The sequence below is a fragment of the Chiloscyllium plagiosum genome, chromosome 18 (genome assembly GCF_004010195.1).
Source record: "Chiloscyllium plagiosum isolate BGI_BamShark_2017 chromosome 18, ASM401019v2, whole genome shotgun sequence".
Lineage (NCBI taxonomy): Eukaryota > Metazoa > Chordata > Chondrichthyes > Orectolobiformes > Hemiscylliidae > Chiloscyllium > Chiloscyllium plagiosum.
In genome coordinates, this window is record NC_057727.1 from 38628814 (window position 1) to 38652987 (window position 24174).

The window sequence follows — 24174 nt, forward strand, 5'->3', positions numbered from 1 at the left end:
TGGGATTAATATTTCATAACTAAAACTTAGATAGGCAATTCTAGTTTTTGGCTAGAAGTTGATTTGTTTTGTTCTCTGTACACAGAAAGAAGACACGGTACTTCAAGCAAACCACCTGTGACTCCTCCACCCTCCAACTCTTATTCTTCCCCGTTCTCAAAAAACAGAAGCGGTAGTGATTGTGGGAACAGTCGCTCTTCTGGTGGAAACTGTGCTTCGTTTGGCTCTAAGATACAGAAATCCCCCAAAGAGAAACTTCACTTCAGTGGTATGAGCAGACCACTTTACCTGGTTCACCATGGCAAGATGCACCATGATAAAAAGTTAGTGCATGTTTCGATTTTAATTTTTGCACTTTGGTTAAACAAAACATTGCATTGTTTTACTACGATACTTTTACCATAAGTTTCAGATAATTTAACTCTAGCTTCTAATTAAATAATCCGTGAGCTAAGATTTGCCATTGGATGAATGTTTCCACATCACCCTTGAACTAACACATGTCCAGTAAGATCACTGTGTGACTCTTTTCAGAATATTTAGTAGCTTTGATTCTTTGATTAGTGATAGACAAAGGAAATTTTCATTTGAATAATTATTAGCGTCACTTTGCTCAGATACCTAAAATACCTAATTTTTAAAAATTCTTAACAGTCACATTACAATTTTAATGTCTGCTGAAATCTTTTAAATATCTTTAGCTTATGCACTTGTGGCTTTTCACAATTAATCTCTTCAAACTTAATCCTGTACCAAACAATTTTTGCCTTCATTTTAGAAATCGTTCTTTTGATACCTTGGATGGAGGAAATTTTAGAATATTAATGCAAATAATGCTATAAATTTGAAAGATTGCACCGCAAATACAATGATTTTTCTATTGACCAGTGCTGACTGACCTGTTGGGTATTTGCAGCATTTCCTGTCTGAAACAAATTTATTCTGCTGATCAATCTGTTGAATTTGGTAGTGTACACATTTTGGAATCTTTTTTGAAGTATTCCATTCCATGTTCTATAATTGTTTTGTTAGAGATTAAATAAATTGATAAGGAATGCGACATATTCTTTTAAAACTCTTCGTTACTTTCTTGCCTCAAATGGAGTATTTACCTGAGCTAGGATTCAGCATTATTATTACACTTTCCAGGACTAGCAAGGGGATATTCAGCATTTGTTTTCAGGCTCTGAAGTTTCATCTCAATCATTTTGAGGCAGAAAGGTCCCTGTTCAGTTTGCTATGACCTAGAGTAAGTCAGGTGGAACAAATGAGTTTGCAAAGGTGATGTAATAGGATGTAAAAGGAGTAAGGTAATTACAGAATCTTTATGAAGGAGGATGAGGCTATTTGGCCTATTATCCCTGCACTAGTTCTTCAAATGAGCATCATCACCTAGTGCCAAGTTTCTGCTTTTCCTCTAACCTTGCACATTATTTTCATTCAAATAATCACTTAATGCTCTTGACCGCCTCAATTGAACCTGCTTCCACCACGTTTCCAAGTGTATTCCATATCTGAACCACTCACTGTATGAAAGTTTCTTTATCCTTTGTTTCATTTGCACGTCACTTTAAGTCTATGCCCTCTCATTCTTTTATGAGCGGCAACAGTTTATCTACTCCATCCATCCCACTTGTGATTTTGAAAATCTCTTTTAGATCTCCTGTCAGACCACCAAAGGGAAAAACAGAGTGGGGAAAAAATGCTTCTTCCTTCCAGCAATATCAGCATGTGCCCATCAGTATTTCTTTTTCTTGTTTCCTCTATACATCAGCAATCACTTGCTAATTAGTATGATTAGTAAGAATTTCCTTGTCACTGGTCAAGTGACATCTCTCAAACTCTCATTGCATTTTCATAAGGAGATGGACTGGAGATTTGAGCCAGACCTCAAGCAATGCCTCCCATACCCCACAGCTTGAGCCTGCAAGTTAGTTGCTGGGGTGCTTATCATTTCACTATTTCAAGAGAACTATGACCTTCATTACACAAGATTCATTAGAAATTTAAAACCATCAAGTTCACAGCCTTCTGTTTGACTGTGACACAATGTTAGAGCATTGGTGAAAAACCTTTTTCAAAAGCTCTTGAGATTTTCTCAAGGCTAATTTTTGATTTTTGTGTTCCTTTTTCGTTCTCGCTAATACTTTTTGTTAAGTGATACAGTCAAGTAGTAATCATACCATCTGTATTTCTGTTGAGTCATGGGGTATTGGGCAGTCAAACAGAATTGAGGAATTCATCCATGTCCTAAACCATCACTCTTCCATTAAACTTAAAACCATAGAACGCAAGGAGAGCATTCATTTTCAAGACACTCACTATCAGTCGCTATAAGATGATAGGTATATTTTTTTTTAATTGTTGATACTTGTGCATACAGAAAGCCATCACTGTAAGCATGCTTTCTGTGAACTGGTGAGTTTAAAAGATTATGCTTTTTCATTTCATCAAGCCGAAAGATTATACCAAGTTGTTATAAACTCTTTACTGCAACTCTGATCTCAATCTATTTTAAGTGTAACTATTAATCTAGCATCAACTATTTCAGAGTTCTGAACTTCTTCCAATTTTTAAATTATGCTGCCTATTTCTAAACTCCCATAAATGAATTGATGAGTTACTTTGTTGTAATGAAGGAAATGCAATAATGACTAAAGTTCCAAAGAATTTCATCTGACCTTTCAAATTCATGCTCGTTACAAACAAGAACGGAGGAGGATATCACTGGGATTATTTAGATCTAGATATTGGCTTGGATTATTATATGTTTAAAAGATGGAATTTGCATGAAAGCCATAGAAAATGAGTAGTTTCACCAGTACATTAATCAGTTCTTCCATTTGGAAAGCAGTAGTTTGAAATCATTTTCTTTTTGAACATAGTTATTTTAGAATGAATTTAGATTAACTCTCCAAATGGTTTCAGTGCTAGATAAGTACATTATTCTGTCATTGTTACCACGTGAAGAAAGCTCCTCTTGAGCGTGTGAAGTAGTTATTAATATACTGTCTCAAAAGATCCTTCTGTGAACAAGTTAGGTTGTGAAAGTGAAACAGCAAAGCCTATTCAGTGTGTTCATCCCGTCAACTTAATTTCTGATAAGCAGCTATTCACTCACTATCCCCTCACTATCTCTTCACTCCTCTGCCCACTTCAAGCAGACAGTGCTGTCAGTCTCTCCAGTTTGCACTGGTGTGTTCTCTGTTTCTCTTGCCATCACTCCAGCCCTCAGGCTGATGCACCCTTACCTTCCCATTACACATTCCTTCAATCATACAGTTGCTGTCCTTTGCTTACTACTGATGGGTTTGTTAGTGATTGGAATAGCAGCTCTTCACAGGTTCTGTCAATTCTGCTTATGCTGGCAGCTTCACTCTGGTCATTCCTGTTGTATTTTGAGCACTTCTGGAGCATTCCTACAAATGGCCTTCATTTAGATGACAGCTCTTGATTGGATGGAGTATCTAATTTATCTTGCTAACGTTTCTTACAGGTTTACTATTGGTGCTCAGCACTTGTTGGCTTTTAAAATTGTTTACGTAGGCACAGTATTTTACGGGGATTCCCAATAGCTATTTAGATTTCAACAGTTAGTGTAAATATTATTTATTCAAAACCAGCAAAATATAATACTTGAGAACAGTTGCATATTAGTTCTAGGTTTTATTTCCCAGTTTTCCCAATTCTTTTTCATAATATCTGTAACTTAGTAGTCATTGCAACATAGATGCTTCCATTAGAATGGAGGTAAATAAATCAGATGGACAATATATAGGTTCGCGGTGTTGCAACCCTGGAAGTGGCTGCCTGCTGTATTCTCTTGTTTGCAAACAATTTGTTGCCCAAGCTACCACTGAAGTAGATAGGTGAGTGAATGGTGAGTGATTTAAAAGGGAAGTGGATTTGTGTGCAACTGTCCAAAAGTACAGATGTTCATTTATAGACTCAGTTGCTTTATGTACAGATGCTTATCTTTTAGAAGTTGTCAGGCTAAGGTATTTCCTGGTTCAGACAACATTTATGGAGTGGCGACCATGGTTAGGAGGTTGACAAACAATTGGTATTGCTAAAGTATGCATATTTTTATAAGGTGAGTTTGAAATTTTATAAATATTTTTAATTCCTGGAAAAAAAATTATTGTGGAGCATATGGTTATGTTAATCTTTTTGATGCAAAGTATTTCATTTAAACTCATCATTCTACAGCATGACTTCAGTGGTCAGACCAGAGAAGATGCATCCTAATGTGAAGATTGATGGCACATCATTGAAAATGATGCCAGTTCCTGTTCATTCCACCACTGTGAATGCTTCAATAAAAACTGGCCTTAATTGCCCTACAATACCAAAGGCACCCCTGCCCTCCACTGGACAGATACCCAATGGTAAAAATCTTCTGTCAACTCCTTCATCCTCAGAAAAGAAACTTGAAGATGCTAAAAATATCAAGAAATCCTCTTCTCATAAACGACTGTCAGGTGAGTCCGAATAGCCTTTTATGGTGCAAAGGAACTGTTGTAACTTCTCTCAGATGTCAAATAATTTGTTTTTAAACTCATTAGCTACTGCACAAATCTTTTTTAAAAACCCAGCATTTAAAGAGAGAATTAGAGGACAAATAACCAAATCTTAATTATCATAATAAGGGGAGGGTGATGAGCCAGGACTTTACAGAATTTTGCAATAAAAAGTTAGTGCAATCCAATAAAAGCTACATATTTAATTATTGCATGTCAGTAGGATCAGGTTTTCTTTGAATTTGAAGTATTGTAATGGAAATTTCATTGTTCAGTTAATGTTCAGTTCATCCAGTTCAGTGGAATAGCCTGTTAAGTTGGTAGAGGTGCCATTGTTAAGACTTGAGAGTGTGGTACTGGAAAAGCTCAGCAGGTCAGGCAGCATCCAAGGAGCAGGAGATTCGACGATTCTGGTGTAAGCCCTTCATCAGGAATAAGGTTTGTGGGCCTGGGGGCTGAGAATTAGATGGGAGTGGGGTGGTGTTAGGGGAAGGTAGCTGTGAATGCAATAGATAGATGAAGGTGGGGAAAAGGTGATAGGTTGGAGAGGAGGGTGGAGTGGATAAATGAGAAAGGTGATGGACAGGTCAAGAGGGTGGTGCTGAGTTGGAGTCTTGAGACGGGGATAATGTTGTGGGGAGGGGAAATGAGGAAACTGGTGAAATCTACATTGATCCCATATGGTTGCAGGGTCTCAAAGTGGGATATGAGGCACCCCACCCCACTCCCATTTAATTCTCAGCTCCCACGCCCACAAGCCTCATCCCTGATGAAGGGCTTATGCCCAAAATGTCGATTATCCTCCTCAGATGCTGCCTGACCTGCTGTGCTTTTCCAGCATCTGCAGTCCTCATTTTCTCCCATTGTTAAGACTTCTGTTCTAGTTGCTGAGTTAAAGTTTTGAAAAATCGAAACCTGTATGACTTCAGCATTCTAGAATAGCCATGATTTCTGAAGTTTGGTGCATAAGCAATCTAGTTGGATGGTTTAAATTATGTTTGATCAATTTGTTCAGATATAGTGCGTCCTAATTCCAGGGCAGGTGGGACAAAACCTTATGAAAATAAACAAGTTAAAAGGAAACTAAAATGAAAGAATGTAAAGTTTGCAAATCTCAAGAATCTGGGTAAATTCTAGTGAGAATCTGGGTAAATTCTAGTGAGAATCTGGGTAAATTCTTGTGAGAATCTGGGTAAATTCTAGTGATTGCATCAATGTTTCTGCCCTTAAGTGATTCTGACTTTTAAGTAGGTGGAGAGATGAGGGCAGATTTTTCAAGGGTCAAAGGAAAATTTTTGGAGTAGCGTTCCCAAAACTCTGAAGCACTTAGTAAATAGCAAGGTCAAAAACAGTATTCAAGTGGGCCTGAAAACAGGCATGTGCTACTTTTGGTGAGAAAACAAAAACTGCTTCATTTCATGACGACAAGAGCTGGCAAGGTATTCCATTCACAACTCTCTCATTCACAACTCTCTCATTCACAACAATGCTTTTTGAGTTTTTTTTTGTTTAGAGCCAGTCCTTCATTTAAAAAAACTGAATTGCAAACTCCTCTTCGGTGGCTATATACACTCCTTTTGTATTAGCAACTTGGAGAATACTTGAAACGTGCAAGTTCATTTGATTCTTGAAATCTTATATGCTTGTCTATTGAGGTTTTAGGCCTAGAGTCTTGGAGGCTTTTTCTTGTCTAATGAGTCATATTCATAAGATTTAAGGTAGTCATGGAAGAGGACAAAGTTGAACCATGAATGAAGGTTCTAAATTGGGGGGGGAGGGATGATTTTTAACACAAGAATGGGTTTGGCACAAGTGAACTGGGAGCAACCTGTAGGAAAATCTACATCCAAGCAGTGGGAGTTATTCAAAAAGGAAATGGCAAGAGTACGCAGCCAGCATGTTCTTCAAAAATGTGAGGAGGACAGCCAGTGCATGAAAACCTGGCTGTTGAAGAATGTATAAGATTGGGTAAGGAAAAATAGGGAAGTTTATGATAAATATTGAGGGTAACAGATAAGTTTGCAGGTGTGGGGGGGGGGGCAGATTTTAAAGGGGACATAAGGAGCAACTTTTTCACGCAGAGGCTGGTGTATATATGGAATTAACTGCCAGAGGAGGTGGTGGAAGCTGTTATAATTACAACATTTAAAAGGCATCTGAATGGATATATGAATATGAAGGGTTTGGAGGGATATAGGCCAAATGCTAGCAAATAGGACTAGATTAATTTAGGCTATCTCATTGGCATGGATGAGTTGGATTAAAGTGTCTGTTTCCATGCTGTACATATCTGTGACTCTATGACATAAAAATTGATATGTTAAGTATTAAGCAGGACATCTTTAGGACTGAGGGACTATGGGGCAGGTTGGACAGATGGCGTTTAATCCTGAAAATTGAGAGGTAATGCATTTTGGAAGGACCAAGAAGGCAGGGTCCCTTGGACCCTGGAAAATACTGAGGATCCAAGGGATCTTGGTGTGTATTCCCATGGATATTTGAACAGGACAGGTGAAAAGGATGGTTAAGGCAAATGGGAATACATGCCTTTATTAGTTGAAGCATTGAATACAAGAATAGATTGGTTGGGCTACAGCTGGAGGATTCCTTTTCACTCTGGTTGCTTTGTTATAGGAAAGATGTCATTGCACTAGAGAAGATGTAGTAGACATTCACCAGGGAGTTGCTTGGGATACAGTGACTCAGCCAGGAAGAGAGCCTAAATAAGATGAGTTGTTTTTCCTTAGACGAGTTGAGAAGCAACTTGGAGACCTACAAAGTTGTGGGTGCAGATAGGAAGAAACTTTCTACTTCGTGCAGGGGTCAATAACCAGTGGCTATAGAATTGAGGCAAGGGAAAAGAGGAAAAGTTTTTTTTCACCAGAAGGTGAATATCTGGAACACACTGAGCGAAAGGTTAGTAGAGACAGGAGCCATTTAGCCTTTTAAGAAGTATTCAGATAATATATAAGTACATTTGTGAAGTGACCTGAAATGGATTAGAGTAGATCGATGCTGGATGAATGGTGCAAATACAAAAGGCCGTTGTGTTGTAATACTCTAATACACAGACAAAACATGCTTGTCTGTTTCCATAGCTTGATTTACTGGAAACTCCTCTTCAAGTGACTGAGAAATTCTCCTGTTCTTGGCACATGCCATAGACTGCTTTTAAAGGATTTCAGTGCATTTCTGTGTCAAGTTCTAGACTGGAACTTTAACCCAGAGTTTTAGCTCAGAGGCTGAGATAGCACAAGATCTTCCTCCATGAATTTCGTGTACAAACTAGAAAATATGTAGAATGAGCTATCAGCATAGGTAAATTCATAATGCAGATTCTATTGAAATGCCCAGACATTTTCAATTAAGAGAACATTAAAGGCTGTTTGAGGTTGAGTTCATTTTTGTTTGACCGGGAATGGAGAATCATGTGGACAGTCAGGTAGATGAAGTTGAGGCTGTCATCAGATCGTCGGTGATCTTATTGACTGGCAGAGCTGACTGCAAAGAGCCAAATTGCTGCTGCCAAGAAAACTGATTTTCTTGGGGCATAATAACTTTGTTACAATTAGCCTGTGTCAGAGTTGTTGGTTTTTGTATGAGATGTTCTTTTTGTTTGATTACCACTAGTCACTGTAAAACTTCAAAATGTACCCAAATCTGTCAGTAAAGAAACCAATATATCGGCTACTGAATACTGCAGTTGCCACACATGGATTCTTTAATTATTCTGAAAGGCTACTATAAGTATTTTATCAACAAGAGACAGAGGTTGGTGGATTTAATTTGACGTTTGTGTTGAGGTCAGGGAGGAGAATGTGTTAGTGACCGCAGCTTTTGGGGTGAAGATGACAATGTCCAAAGGGAGGGAATCATTGGCAATTCCGCTGGCATGAGAGACATAAGTTAAATGATTTTTGTTATCCCACAAAGGTTGTTCTTTTCAAAATGTTTGTGGAAAAATTAATATTGTCAGGTTGGAAGCAGATTTTTGCCACATACTTTTTTATTTTGGTTTTCAATAACTACTCCCCATTAACTAGTCAAAAACTGAAAATCAATAGTACTTTTAAAATGTATTTGATACAGTTCTATACAACAGATGAGTAATAGCTCATAGAATTCAAGGGGCAATAACAATATTGATACAAAATTGACTGAGTGGCAGGAAATAAGTGATGGTTAATAGATGTTTTTCATGCTGAAAGATGGTTTGTAGTGGAGTTCCCCAGGGATTAGAATTAGATCCCTTGCAGTTCTGATAATGTTGTAAATCTTGGTGTATAGGGTGTGATTTCAATGATTGTGGAAAGTACAAAATTTTAAAATGATGCAAATTGTGAAGGAGACAACTTCAAGTAGAACTTCAAAAGGACATAAAAGTGTGGTGTGGGCAGATTGGTGGTTACTGAGGTTCAATGTGTAGAAGTGTGAAGTGATTCATTTTGGTAGGAAGAGACACAATATAAAGCAAGGGGTACAAGAACATATATGTATGTAAATCATTAAAGGTAGAGAGAGTAGTTAGTAAAGCATACACTATCTTGTGCTTTATGATACCGTACAAGAGCAGGGGAGATAATGCTGAATTTTGATTAAGACATCAGCTGGTGTATTGTCTACAGTTGTGGATGCCACACGAGGAAGAATGTGAACACAATGCAGAAGAAGTTTACAAAAATAGTTACAGGGATGATAAATTTCAGTTGTGAACATAAATTAGAGCAGTTGGAACTTTCTCCTTAGATGAGGCCAAGAGGAGACTCGACAGACGGCCTCAATCACGATGGGCCAGAACAGGAGATAGCAAGAAACTGTTCAAAACAAAAAACTGGATGCTGGAAATCCAAACAAAAAACAAAATTGCTGGTGAAATTCCATAAGTCTGGTAGCATCTACGGAGAGAAGGTAGAGTTTAAAGTTTTGGGTCCAATGACCCTTCAGAACCGTTAGCTGTTATACAAGGATTGAGAATGAGAGGGCACAGATTTAGTGATTTGCAGAAGAAGCTAAGCAATTTAGGAAGAAATTTTCTTTTCAGCCTGAATGCTTTGAGCCTGAAATGCACACCTGAAAGTTTCAATTAAGATATTCAAGGACACACTAGATGATTGTTTCAATTTATATAGTGTGCAGGGCTATGGGGAAATGGCAGAAGATTGGCATTAAGTATTAGTGCTCATTTGGAGAGTTTGGCCTTCATTGGTATACACTTGTAACATTTTCTGTTTTATTAGAGCGGGAATTTGACCCAAACAGACACTGTGGTGTTCTCGATCCTGAAAGCAAGAAACCATGTACAAGATCTTTGACATGCAAGGTAGGTTACTGCTGAACTTGAGCTGTTTCCTTGCTAAAGGTCCATGATGGGTTGACTTGCATTGTCACTTTTGTGAGAACATAATTATTCTTCCACTAAAAGCATAATTTTCAAATATAATTGAGTTGGTTTTGCTAATAAAATTTCATGTCATCTTTAATTTTATAAACAAAGCAGCATTTGGGAATACAAAAAAAAGCTAAATGAGAAGATTTCAAAATTTACTAGAGCAATTTCCTTTTCTCCTACTGACCCAAAATCTCTGGTAGATGAGTTGTATTAAAATCCTGAGGAAACATTATTGCAAAAGCAGTTGATGTGAAATAATATTTGGTATTCCTTGTAGACAGTAAAGGATTACTTATTCAGCTTGTGAAAATTTACTGATTTGTATTTGATATTTTGATAGCTCTTTTCTAATATAACAATGTATGTATCAAGCATTAAAATGAAACAGTTAATGTAAATTAGATTGTGTTTACTATGTGTAAGAATAGTTTAAGGACCAGGTAATGTTACATTTATCAGAAACGTTGAGGTAAATGCTCTTGTAACACCTGCGTTTGTGTATTCTTGGAAACTTTCAGACACATTCCTTGAGCCAACGGAGAGCAGTACCAGGTCGCAGGAAACATTTTGACCTTTTGTTGGCTGAGCACAAAAACAAACCCAGGGAAAAAGAATCTCATCGAATCTCTGAGCATCATCACCAGGCACCCCTTCTCAGGGAATCACATCCCTCACCATCTAAAACTTCCCAGGAATTGCATCAGAATTCCCATGGGAATATTACATCGGATGTAAAACAAATGGTGTCTGGCAAAACCAAACTTCACAATCCAAGTCTTCCAAGGTAAGGTGACTTTTTGACTTTAATGCCGCTCATTTTAAATATTGAAGCCCATGTAGTATGGATAACACTAGTGAAAGTTTCAACTACTTATGACAACTGAAAGATGTTGCTGGAGCATTTTTTTAAAATAGGGCAAGTAATGATAAGTGACAATTCTAGGTCAGTGAAACTTAGACATAACTGCAAAGTAAATTTGATTTAATCCTGTATGCCACTCAAAATTCTGTCTTTGTAAATGTGTCTGAGTGCTGGAATTAGGGTTGTAATCCAGAATTGTCCTAACGCCTGCAGGTGTGAAAGGTCAGGGAGTAAACTGGGAGAAAAGTTGATCTTTGAAAGGCATTGGAGCAAAGATTAAATGTTAATTCAAAACTTTTAACTACAAATACGTCTGAAATGGGGTAAAGGGTTATTTTGATGAGGTGTAGCTGAAAATCTGAGACCATGTCATGACATCAGCATGTCCATTGAGAGCCTTCACTCCTAATTTGGATGATATTTGGTGCGGAAAGTTTAAGTCCGACTAGAGCAGTGCCTCTGAAGAAATGTGGAAATAGAAACTTGAAATTTGGAGCTTACACCATTCAAATTATAGTGTTGTGCAGCTACAGCATGACCTCTGGACTCCTATACTGAATGCGCTGACCAGTAAAGACAAGCATACTAAACGCTGCCTTCACCATCCTCTGCTTTCGAGGAACTGTGAACCTGCACCCCAAGTGTTCAGCAATACTCCCCGGGACCTTACCATTAAGTATACAAGTCCTACCCTGATTTGCCTTACAAAAATGCAGGCCCTCACATTTATCTAAACTAAACTCCATCTGCCACTCCTCAACCCATTGGTCCATCTGATCAAGATCCCATTGTATTGTCAGATTGTCATCTTTGCTGTCCACTACACCACCAATTTTGGTGTCCTCTGCAAACTTACTAATTATTCCTCCTATATTCAAATCTAAATCATTTATGTAAAATGATGACAAACAGTTGACACAGTACCGATCTTTGTGGCACACTGCTGGTCATAGGGCTCCAATCTGAAAAGTAACTCTCCACCACCACCCACTGTCTTCTACTTCAAGCTAATCTTGTATTCAAATGGCTAGTTGTCCCTGTATTCCATGTGATCCAATCTTATTAACCAGTTGACCATGTGGAACCTTGTCACGCACCTTCTTGAAATCCATATAGATAATATCCATGGCTCTGTCATCATCAATCATAGTCATCTCTTCAGAATACTGAATCAGGTTAGTGAGACATAATTTCCCACGCACAAAGCCATGTTGACTGTCCCTAATCAGTCCTTGCCTTTCCAAATACATGTAAATCCTGTCCCTCAGGATTCTCTCAACAACTTGCCCACCATCAATGTCAGGCTCACCAGTCTATAGTTCCCTAACTGTTCCTTCTCACTTTTCTTAAATAGTGACACCACGTTAGCCACCCTCCAGCCTTCTGACCATGGCAATCGATTATCCAAATATCTCAGCAAACGGTCCAGCAATCATGGTCCCTAGCTTCCCACAAAGTTTTGGGGTCACCTGATCAGTTTCCAGGAATTTATCCACATTTATCCGGTTTTTTTAAGACACCCAGTACCACCACCACCTCTGTATTATGGACACTTTTCAAGAAATCACTGTTTCTTTCCCAGAGTTTTCTAGCTTTCTTGTCCTTCTCCACATTAAATGTTCATCCGAAATAACCACTTAGTATCTTCCCCCATCTCCTGCGGTTCCACACACAGGTAGCCTAGCTGATTTTTAAGGGACCCAATTCATTCCCAAGTTACCCTTTCGCCCTTAATGTGTTTGTAGAACCTCTTTGGATTCTCCTTAACCCTACTTGCCGAAACTATCTCATGTCCCTTTTTGTTTTGCCCTCCTGCTTTCCCTCTTGAGTATACTCCTACTGCCCTTATTCTTTTAACAATTCACATGATCCCTGCTGTGTATACTTGATATATGCTTCCTCTTTTTTTTCTTGACCACCGCCTCAATTTCTCTAGTCATCCAGCATTCCCTAGATGGACCAGCCTTCACCTTCACCCTAACAGGGACATATTGTCTCTGGAAAGTCCTCTCCGCTCCAGGGCATCTCTGCAGGAGTCCCTCAGGGTAATGTCCGAAGGCCAATCATTATCAACTACTTCAGCAATGACCTCCCTCAATCATAAGGTCAGAAGTGGGGATGTTTGTTGATGATTGCACAATGTTCTGCCCATTTGCAATTAGATCCTGAAGCAGTCCATGATCAAATGCACCAAGATTAGGAGAATATCCAGGCTTGGGTTGATGAGTGATTAGTAAAATGCAGAACACGCAATTGCTAGGCAATTACCATTTTCAATAAGAGACAATCTGATCACTGCCCCTTGATATCACTGAACCCCTCACTGTCAACATCCTGGTGGTTATCATTGATCTGAAACTCGATTGGACTCTCCACATAAATGCTGACCACATGGGCAAGTCAGAGGAGCAGAGATGCAGTGGCAAGTAACTCACCTCCTGACTCCCTAAAGCCTGTCCACCATTTACAAGTCAGGAGTGGGATGGAATACTCCCCACTTACCTGGATGGGTGCAGCTCAAACAACACTTGAAGCTTGGCACCATCCAAGACAAAGCAGCCTGGTTGAATTGGCACCACATCCATGTCTTTCACCATTGACACTCAAGAGTAGCAGGACTGTTACCTCTCCATAAGATGTACTGCAGAAATTCACCAAGATTCTTAGATAGCACCTCCCAAACCAATGACCACTTCCATCTAGAAGGACATGGGCAGCAGATACTTAGGCACACCACCACCTACAAGTTGCCCTTCCAAACCACTCACCATTCTGACTTGGAAATATATTGCCATTTCTTCACTATCACTGGGTCAAAACCCTAGCATTCCCTCCGAGGGCGTTGTGGGTTCACCTATAGTATTTGGACTGCAGTAGTTCAAGATGGCAGCTGACTACCACCTGAAGGGCAGAAAGGAATGGGCAATAAATGCTGGCCAACCAGTGATTCTCACAAATGAATGTTCAAAAAAAATTCAGAATTATCAGATAATACAAAAATTACACTTAAGAACCTTATGTTTGACATCAGAATGAGACGAAAATTTTCCTAATGCAAAACATTTCAACTGAATTAAGTTGAATGTTCCATTGTTTTAAAATACAAGCATACAAACAAGAAACATGAGTAGGCACTTGCCCTTCAAGCCTGCTCTGCCATTCAGTAAGATCATACCTGAATTGAGTTTACCCTCAACTGTACATTCCCTCATATCCATGATTAATTTCACATACCCTTGGCAATCAAGAATCAACCTCTACCTTCAAAATATTTGAAGATTCTGCATCAATTGCCTATTGGAGGAAGAGAATTCAAAAGCCCTCCAAGGGGTCGACAAAATATCTTTTAATCTCTCTCAAATAGATTACCTCTTTTTTTTAAACTATGATCCCTAGTTCAAGATTTTCTCGAGAGTAAACATCCTTTTGTCATCCACCTTGTCAAATCCCCTCAGGATCTTGTGTTTCAATTACATCACCTCAGACTCTTCTACACTCCCAGAGGATACGGGCCTGTCTAGCCTTTCTTGATAAAGCTATCTATTTGCTCATTACAGGTATTAGTCCAGTAAGCTTTCTCTAAGCTTATTCCAACATATTAACGCCAGTCTATAAGTACTCCAGATGCAGTCCCACCAATATCCAATTCACCTGAAGCGTAACATGCCCACATTTGTTTTTAATTCCCCTTATAGTAAACTATAATATTTGATTAGCTTTGATTACTTGCTGTACCTAAATGCTAATCTTCTGTGATTCATATACTAGGACACCCAGACCTCTCTGCATCTCAGCTCTACAACTTCTTGACATTTAGATAATAGCTTTTTTTGTTCTGTCTGCCATAAATGGAAAGTTACTCACTTTTCCCATGTTCCATTTGCTTGTTCACTTCACCTGTCTATATTCCTTGGTGTGCTATTTTTATCCTCTTCAGAATTCACTTTTCTACTTACCATTGTCATCAGCAAATGTAACCATCAATACTTTGTGGTCCCTTCATAGAAATCACATATATATAAATTGTAGAGTCTAGGCTTCAGCATCAACCCCTGAGGCATGCTTCTTGTGACATCTAGTCAGCCTGTAAAAAGCCCGCTTATCCCTACTCTCTGCTTTCTATTAGCCAGCCAGTCTTTTATCCATGCCAATATGTAACCTCCAATACCGTGGACCTTTGCTTTCTGCAATAACCTTTTAATGTTGCACCTTATCAAATGCTTTCTGAAAGTCTAAGTACAAAATATTCACTGGGTTGCCTTTGTATACAGCTCAAGTTTCTTTTCAAAGAATCACAATAAATTAGTCAAACATGCTTTCTCTTTGACAAAACCATGTTGGCTCTATCTCATTGCCTTGAAGTTGATTAAGTGCCATTTTATAATATTTCTACTAATACAATACTCTATAATACAATTAAATGCAGCAGGAATGGGCCCTTCAGCCCACCAAGTCTGTGTCGATTCCTAATCCTTATTTAGACTCGCTACTTATTGCCAACATGTGGTTTCTATTCCTCTGTTTGCCTCCCGTTCGTATGTCTATCAAGATATACCCTAAATGCCTGTTCCACCAGGCCTATCTGCAGTGCGTTGCAGGCACCCCACCATCCTCTGTATGGAAAAGAGTTTTCCTGCACTTCTCTGCTAAATTCCCCCCTCCCTCACCTTGAGCCTGTGCCCTCCTGTAATTATCCTTACCATCCTGAGAAAAAGCCTCTGACTACCCACCTTATTTGTGCCTCTCGTAATTTTGTAGACCTCTATCGGGTTGCTCCTCAGTCTCCGCCTATCCAGTGAAAACAATTCAAGTTTATCCTACCTCTCCTTATAACTAAAACGGTCCAGATGAGTCAACATTCTGATAAACCTTCTCTCCACCTCTCCAAAGCACTTATGTCCTTCTGGTAGCGTTGTGACCAGAACGGCACGCAATATTCCAAACGTGGCATAACTCAAGTTTTATACAGCTATACCATAACTTACTTGTTTTTTAATATCCAGTACCTCAACAAATGAAGGCAAGCGTGCTGTACACCACCTTTACTACTAATAGATTTTAATATCTTCCCTCTGACTGATCTTTAAGCTAATTGGCCTGCAGTTTCCAATTTTTTGCCTACCTGTCTTTTTAAATAAAGCAGTTACGATGACTATTTTCTAATCGAAAGGAACCTTACCCAAATTGAATTTTGGAAAATCTAAGCCAATGCATCAACCATCTCTGAAGCTACTTTTGTATCCTTAGGACTAGGGACTTGTCAAGTCATAGTTTAAACACTTTTCTGTACAGCAAAATGGTACATATTAAGGGAAATGCATGTACTATATAGTGATGTTCAATGGCATGGAATTATGACTTCTACATTTGAGAATAAATTTACTCCTTGTTCTTAACCTTGGAAACTTTGATTTCTGCAAATTGTGTGATATTTTTGTATTGTTCAATATGATGAAAGTAGTGGATTTTAGTGGCAATCTCTTCTTTACCATGACAGCGTGAGCACAACAAAACACTCCAATTATTACAATGTAGTAGTTGCCCCAGATACATAATCTCTGAGGAATTTAATGCATTGAATACAATAAATCTTCCATGACTTGTAATCCTGTCAAACTGATCAGGTTTTCATGCCTTTTTTTTCCCTACTAACACACAGACTCATGTGGTATACTGGACTGGATTGCAACAATGATCACTAAATGACTTTCTTTCTCAGGCCTGCCGGTTGTACATTACAGCACAGTGGCAATACCACTACTGACACCACACCGGTGTGCGAATCTCACCCCTCATTAGTGGGATCAGACTCCGCATCCAGGTTGTCTAGTGATGAGGGAGAATGTGACGATAAAGAGGAATCTGCAGAAAAACTAGACTGCCATTATTCTGGACATCATCCTAGACCAGCAGCTGTAAGTTTTAACAAATTGTTAATGAATTTAAACTGGACACAGCTTGTTTTTGTGTGTTAACTCTCTCTTGACGTTTCTAGTTTTCTTTTAAAACCACTGTATGGTATCTACTTAGAATCCACACGTTCCTGGTAGTTCTGCTGGCATCTTTACAATTCTCCTGAAATTGGTATAACTGCTAGATAATTTTTAAGAAAAGCTAGCTTAGAAAAACAAATTGTGCTAGAAGCTTGCAGGCCTTCAAGCATGCATGAAAAGTTAATTTTCTTTTGAGCACATGGAGACCAAAGGCAAGTTTTTAAAAATCCTTTCTAATTGTCTTTTTTCACATTTACTAAGGCACTGACTGACTGACTCTGTACCCCAATATAATTAACAAGTGGTGCTATTTTAAGTCATTTTGAAATTTGATAACACTACTTGAGAATTAAAGCTGCTTTTTATTGTGTGTGATAACAGTTTCAGCTGTATTGTTTTAACTCCACTAATTTATCAGTCTTAATCATATGAAGATATCTTTATCCCACATTTTATTGAAAAAAAATCTTTCTTAAACACAGGCCAGTTGTGCTGATGGAACATTTTGGTGAATTGCAAATGAATTTGAGTAGAAACTCCAGAAGGAAAGACTTATCTAAATAAGTAATTGAGGGATGACTTATAGAGGTTTACAAAAGTATGAGGGGCATGGATAGGATAAATAGACAAACTCTTTTCCCTGGAGTTGGGGAGTCCAGAACTAGAGGGCATAGGTTTAGGGTGAGAGGGGAAAGATATAAAAGAGACCTAAAGGACAACTTTTTCACGCAGAGGGTGGTACATGTATGGAGTGAGCTGCCAGAGGATGTGGTGGAGGCTGGTACAATTGCAACATTTAAGAGGCATTTGGATGGGTATATGAATAAGAAGGGTTTGGAAGGATATGGGTTGGGTGCTGACAGGTGGGACTAGAGTGAGTTGGGATATCTGGTCAGCATGGACAGGTTGGACTGAAGGGTCTGTTTCCATGCTGTACATCTCTATGACCTTAAGTGGAAACTCTTCACCTGGATACAAAACACATATTAAGTCACACAGCAATACTTAAGCTTTATATGTTAATTGCAATGCATAACCAATAAGGTTTTTTTGTGAATCTAATAGCTGGACTTTTTGTTTAAAATTAGCTTTGCACCTTTGGAAGCCGGCAGGTTGGCCGAGGCTACTTTGTCTTTGACAGGCGATGGGACCGCTTTCGATGTGCACTTAGCTCTATGTTTGAAAAGCATCATAATTCTCAGATGTGGAAGTAAGTATAAAACAAATGATCGGTTATTATCACTTTAAGAACTTGCACTTATTGCACCTTTCGTGAGCTCAGAATGTTACAAAAATAATTAGCTAAAAGAGATTTGCAGTGAAAATTGCAGTGTTTGGCAACAGGGCAGCCAGTGTGTGCAGTGCAAGGTCTTATGACCAAAATATGATGATGACTAGACATTGTGGTTGTGTCATATTGTTTCAAGGATACTGTTGATCGGGGCACTAGAAGGAAACCCATGCTCATCTTTGGATAGTGGCATCGGAGATTTGTTATTCACTTGAGAGGCTAGGCCAGACCTTTAATTAAGATCAACGCCATAGAAAAATTTAGCACAGAAAGAGGTCATTCGCATCTGTGCCAACTTGAGTGAACTAACCACCCGTTCTAATCCAACTCTCCAGAGCCTTACAGTTTAAAGTGCTTCAGGTGTATGTCCAGGCTTTTTAAATGAATTGAGGGCATACTCCTCAACTGCTAAACAGGATAGCCAATTCCAGGCACACTCCATCCATTGGGTGAGAAAGCTTTTTTTCATATCCCTTCTAAACTTTCTACCAATCACCTTACAATTCATCTGGCCCTGATGATTCATCCATCTTCAAGACTGTCAGTTCCTCCAGTACTTTCCTCCTCACTATGCTTGTTTTATCTTAATATTTCACAATCCTCTTTAACTAGAATGTTTGCATCATCTGTCTGCTTTTGAAGATGGAGACAAAATACTAATTCAGAAGCCTGTCTACATCATTTGCGTGCACACAAGTTAACATTTACATCTCTGATAGGCATATCTTTTCCTTAGTCATCCTCTCGCTCTGATAAAGCATTCTTAGATTCCCTTTTAATTTATCCAGCCAATTTGTTTTGTGTATCCTAATCTCCTTTTTCACTTTATCCTGTACTTACTATACTCCTCTACGCTTATTACTTTTTTTTAGCTTGTCTACATGCTACTAGATTACCTGGATGTTTTAGATTTGATGGTGCCACCCTTTTTGCTTTGTAGGGGCATGTCTACGTAAACTGTAGAATCTCCGTTTTGAATGCATCCACTGATTTTCTCCTTCACTGAGCTGTATCCAGTCCAGTTTTGTCATATGGATTTCTCAGCTTTCTTCCAGTTGCCTTCCCCAGCTTAAAACTTTTACTCCTGTTCTATCTTTGTTTCTTTGCCTTATGATGCTAGATTGAACTGTACTTTAATCACTATCTCCAAAATAGTCACTCACTGCTACTCAATCCATTTCTACAACTTCCTTTTCTAAGACTAACTCTTGAACATTTCAGCTAAAAGATTATTTTGGTCATTAATGTCCTGGAGTCTCCATATTGGCACTTGAATCCACAACTGAGAACTCAGCCCTAGTACTGAGCCACGATTGATACTTTAAAATTTAAATACCTGGCTTTTATTTAACTCTGCTGATGATTTCCTGGTATAAACAATCCTAAATCCAAAAAAATGGCATTATCCTTGTTTTAAATAGATACATCTACTAGATGAGGTTTTAAGGTAGGTCTTAAAAGAGGATAGTGAGGTACAGTTATTGGATGGGAATTCCAGAGTTAGGGCCTTAGCAGCTGGAGGCACCAGCCCCTTTGGTGGAGTGTTCCTCAAGAGATCAGGATTAGAATGATGGGAGTATCTTAGAGGGTTGTGGGACTGGTGGAGGTCACAGAGGATAATACGAATGGAGCGAGAGTGAGAAACTGTTAATTTCAAAGACAAAGTAATTTTTTTTTAAGAAAACAACAAATTCTGAAGTTAAATATCTTGTTTAGTCGAAGGATTTCTTAATTTTTAAAGTTTAAAATTCAACGAAGTTGTAAAATTTCAATTAAATTTTAAATGAACTAAATCTTAATGGTTTTTAAAGATGTGTAGTTTTATCCTTAATGAGTAATATGTGAAATCATTCAAGTAGTTATAGAATGGATATTTTTATGACAAAAGGTTACACAGTCCTCTTGTTTAAAGAATAATGCTATCTGAGCAAAGTAATTTTGTTTTTTTTTTCTTTCAGAAGAATTCCTCCTGCAGTGGAAAGCCCTACTTCAGCACAGTCAAGCCCATATGTTACTAGCACAAACTCTACACTGTCACATTACAGTGTTAGTGCTACAGGTTTTATTCCCTCTACGTCGTTATCATCTTTGGCACCTCCAGTGTTGGTTTCTTCTCCATTTATGTCACCCATTGAAAGTAAATCTGTGCTATCATATGCAACTACTCTAAATGCTCACCCTGCTGCCTTGGGCGTCATGGACCCTGCTTATTGTATGCAATCTAGACATGTGTCTTCACCTTCTGTGATGCCTTCTGGGCTTTCTTCAGTTCCTTCACCCGTATTTAATAAACCTCAAAAAATGAAACCCAGCAAGTCTTTTAAACCTAAAGATCTGTCATCTACCAGCAGTAATAGTAATAGCAACACCAGTAGCAACAATAACAGCAGCAGTTCTGGAAAGAAAAGAAAAAATATTTCTGCACTGCCACTGCATTATTCTTCCACTCATTCCACAGAATCTCTGAAGAAAAATTGTGTGAATTCTGGGAGCTTGGGGACCTCTTTCTACTCATCTGTCACCTCATCATACAGCAGCGTGCACAACGTCAGTCTAAATTGTACAAGCAAGATGAACTCTTCAGGCCTCAAACATGACCAATCAGGAAAAGGACTCCAAATGGGGATTCCTGCAGAATCAATTAAACGAATGAGTGTTGTTATGAACAGTAGTGATTCCACTCTTTCTCTCGGGCCATTTGTTCATCAGTCAAATGAACAGACTGTAAATTTACATGGTGGCTTTTCACACCCACATACCCCACTGGACAAACTGGAAGGGAAAAAGCGGAAAAGCTCACCAGGTTCAAGTACCATAAATAGTGGTAACAAATCGAACAAGATTGCCAAATCACCTGTGGTAAACAATGTTCATTCAAAACATCCCAACGTGATCCCAGGAACACCAGGGCTTTCCAACAACACTCTCCTTCATCAGGTATTTCAGTCCTGAGAAATGAAAAAGTGAACTGCAGTACTTTTTTCTGAAGTGTTTAACAAATACTAAATTGCATTATGATTGTGCAAATATTTCTGTCTTGAAGCTTTTTTCATGAGTTTCTGTTCTGGACTGGTAATGTTTACCTATTTGCTGGAGCAATCTACAATTCTTAGAATCCGGCAAGGATGGTCTGCATTTTTCAGTCATATTTAATTGTAAACTTGCCATTTACCCTGTACTGTAAACAAATTGTTAGAAATAAGTGAAGAGCATTAAAAATTTATAAATTGATATGAGTTAAAGGGACTGTATCAACCAAATATTCCTTTTCCTCACACTACCTCATCTTTAGCAAAAGCAGTGCAGTACAGTCAGTGGTGATCGGGACAAATTGGGGGAGCACGATTTATGCATCCTTTTCAAGAGGAGCAAATTTCAGTAATGCCTACAATTATATAGAAACTTGACAAATTGATTTACAGTTGCAGTGTGATGATTCTGGAGGCAATAGTGTTTATTCAGTGAGGTTATTAATTGCTCATTATTATGTTTTGTTTTTACTTTATATTGCACAGAAATGCATTTATCAAAATTATCTATTGGGGGAAGTGTTCTTGTCAGGTCAGATATTTTGACCTGGCTCAAAATGGTTTGATTTTAGTTGGGCTTTGCAGGCAAAAGGAATGAGTTGCTGCTCCTGAGGAGAGTAATTGCTGCAAACTGTATTTAAGAAAAGCATCAAGAATCTATTTTTGAATTGTTTTCTTTTAAAAGGCTAAGAAAAATGGATTATTCTAAAACAATAAACATTTGGTTAACAAACTTCTATTTATTTTTGCAGCCAAAGGCCCGACCCTAGTACCAATGCTCTACTGGAAGAAACTGGACATCTTTATTTTTTTTTAAGCAGGCATCTAAGAGGCCTTGGAATTATCTCAACTTCCTGTATTCCTCAGGTCTGGAGGTACTGTGGTTAGCAGAATTTAAGCATTGAATAGGCTCTAAAGCCAAGTTTGTGGAAATGCCAGCTTCTGTAATGGCATATTTTAAATTGAATTCACATAGATATCTAGATAAAATTTGGCCATTGCAGCTGTTCAAATCAGTATTAAATATTGGGTATGGCGATAAAATGACTACTGATCTGAGATTTATGCAAAGATGCAGTTTTTAAACAACTTTCCACTAATGAGTGCATTGCTGAACAGAACTGCCAAGAGTTTAAGCATAAGCATAATGACAAAATAAGTTAATGGGATGTTTTTGTTTTAACGACCCTTGGCATCTACTGGAAATTTGTAACACAAAACAAATATGTTGTATTTATTTTTTCATTAGATTTGTGTGTACTGTGTCTACAATTGAACTAAACAGTTGCCAAGTATGATGACTTGTCAGGTTATTTTTGAAGTTACTGTTTTATTTTTGTTCAATCTGCAAATCTTGGCTTTTTTGAGCAGACAAAAATGTGGAATTAAAATGACAAATCGGAAGTTAAAGTCCAGCAAATGCTATAGAGTTTTGTTTATGGTGATTATTTTAAGATTTTTGTGTGTAAATTCTAACTGCTATCTGGTTAGAAATACAGCAGACTGGTGAGCTGAAAGAAAATTGCATCATGTTTAGAGTATAAATGCAACAATTTTATCTTTATGAATAAAAGTATTCAAGTTTGCTTAAATTAATCAATTTTGTACCATGAGTGTGGTACAAACTACTGGGATTCAGTGGCATTTGCAGCTTGGTCTTGCCTTTAGAAAATGGTAAGAAAATGAAATGATTTTAGTGTACGCTGCTTCCTCCCCTTTTGGCCTATGTGTAGTCCTCAATTTTTGCACTAATAGATTATATCCGTAATCCCAACTATTCTGGAATAGATTTTAATAAAAAGGGATACAGTTGAGTTTTCATGTCAGAATGTGAAAAATCAGGGATTTCAAAATGAATTCCACAAAACATGCTTAAAATGACCACTTTATTGAAAATTTGGGCACTTTTCGACATTTTCCCTACTTGTCTACAAATTGGGTAATCAGCTGAAAGCAATGTTTGCAACACCAATCGTGTTGCACCTTTCTCTTTCTCCCCAATCTAGATGTAAGGAATAATGTGTGTACAGTATGGAGAATGTGAGCATACACTAACACAATGTTACAGTAATCTTAATAGATTTTTGTGGAGAATCTAATGAATGCTATAAAGACAGATTTAAGAAATTGAAAAACTAGTGTATAGTTACTCTTGAAATCATTGAACAAATGGCAGGAAAACAATTAAATAAGCCATCTGTTGCATATGCAATTCCTCAACATTTTAAGTTGGTGACCAAGTAATAATGCCATTTCCTTGCTGGGTTGCAAAGGCTTCTATTAATATAAAATCGCTCCTTTCTGCTGTAATAAAATGGCACACCTTCTGCATCCAAGTAGATATTTTTACAACTGGCTTTTACTGAACCTTACTTGTTCCTTTGGGACAGTTATCAATTGTAACTCTGTTTTCTTACCCCAATTTTCAACAAACTAAGTGTCACAAATTTTGTACTTTTTATTTTGAATTTTGTTTAATGGATTATACAAACGTATGGAACTATCCCTATTTCAGAATGCATATTTTGTTAAAATTGTACATATTAAATATGTATTTTTGCACAGGTCATTTTCTTATATCCAGTTTTGGTACAATTTTGAAATCATCTGGTATTTATTTATTTAGGAATTAATAAATAACAAGTACCTTATTGTTTAGAGATTCACTGCCCAGCCAATAGTTAAAAAAAAACCTACAGTATAAGATTTGTGGGGCACTTTTTATAAAAACTTTTGTCCATTTTTGGAATTTGGGAGTGAAATGATTTATTTTTTGGAAGTGGGGGGAGGGGAAGAGAGAGAGCCTCAACTATTTCACTGTAATAAAAGGTTCATTTGTTGCCTAACTCCCACTGTAACAATTGAATTTAATAATCATGACAACATCTGAAAAACTGCTTTTTAACTTTTCATTTTGCAGCTTTTAGTCAAAATTTAAAAAGTGCCTGATAGTTGCTTCAAAACGACTGTTTAGATTGAGCATTTAATAAAGTATTGAATGTTCAGTTTTTGATTAGGAGCTTGCTTTTTCCACCTGTGGATTCTTAAGATTTAAACATTGAGACCTTAAATTAATTTGGAATGATTAAA

At 37.8% G+C, this 24174-nt stretch overlaps 1 protein-coding gene across 2 annotated transcripts in view; it reads left to right on the plus strand.

Annotated features, from left to right (window-relative positions):
- LOC122559057 (ataxin-7) overlaps positions 1-23535 on the plus strand; it is a 128379-nt gene extending 104844 nt beyond the window's left edge. Inside the window, exons 4-11 of one of the 2 annotated variants that reach the window (XM_043708267.1) lie at positions 86-323; positions 4210-4481; positions 9758-9840; positions 10428-10693; positions 16491-16686; positions 17853-17974; positions 20017-20992; positions 21837-23535. In XM_043708267.1, the coding sequence (XP_043564202.1) occupies positions 86-323; positions 4210-4481; positions 9758-9840; positions 10428-10693; positions 16491-16686; positions 17853-17974; positions 20017-20992; positions 21837-21854 (2171 nt within the window). In that variant the 3' untranslated portion in view covers positions 21855-23535. Of the gene's footprint in view, positions 1-85; positions 324-4209; positions 4482-9757; positions 9841-10427; positions 10694-16490; positions 16687-17852; positions 17975-20013; positions 20993-21836 lie in introns of both variants that reach the window. The other variant, XM_043708266.1, reaches the window with a different exon arrangement.
- The last annotated feature ends 639 nt before the right edge of the window (positions 23536-24174 follow it).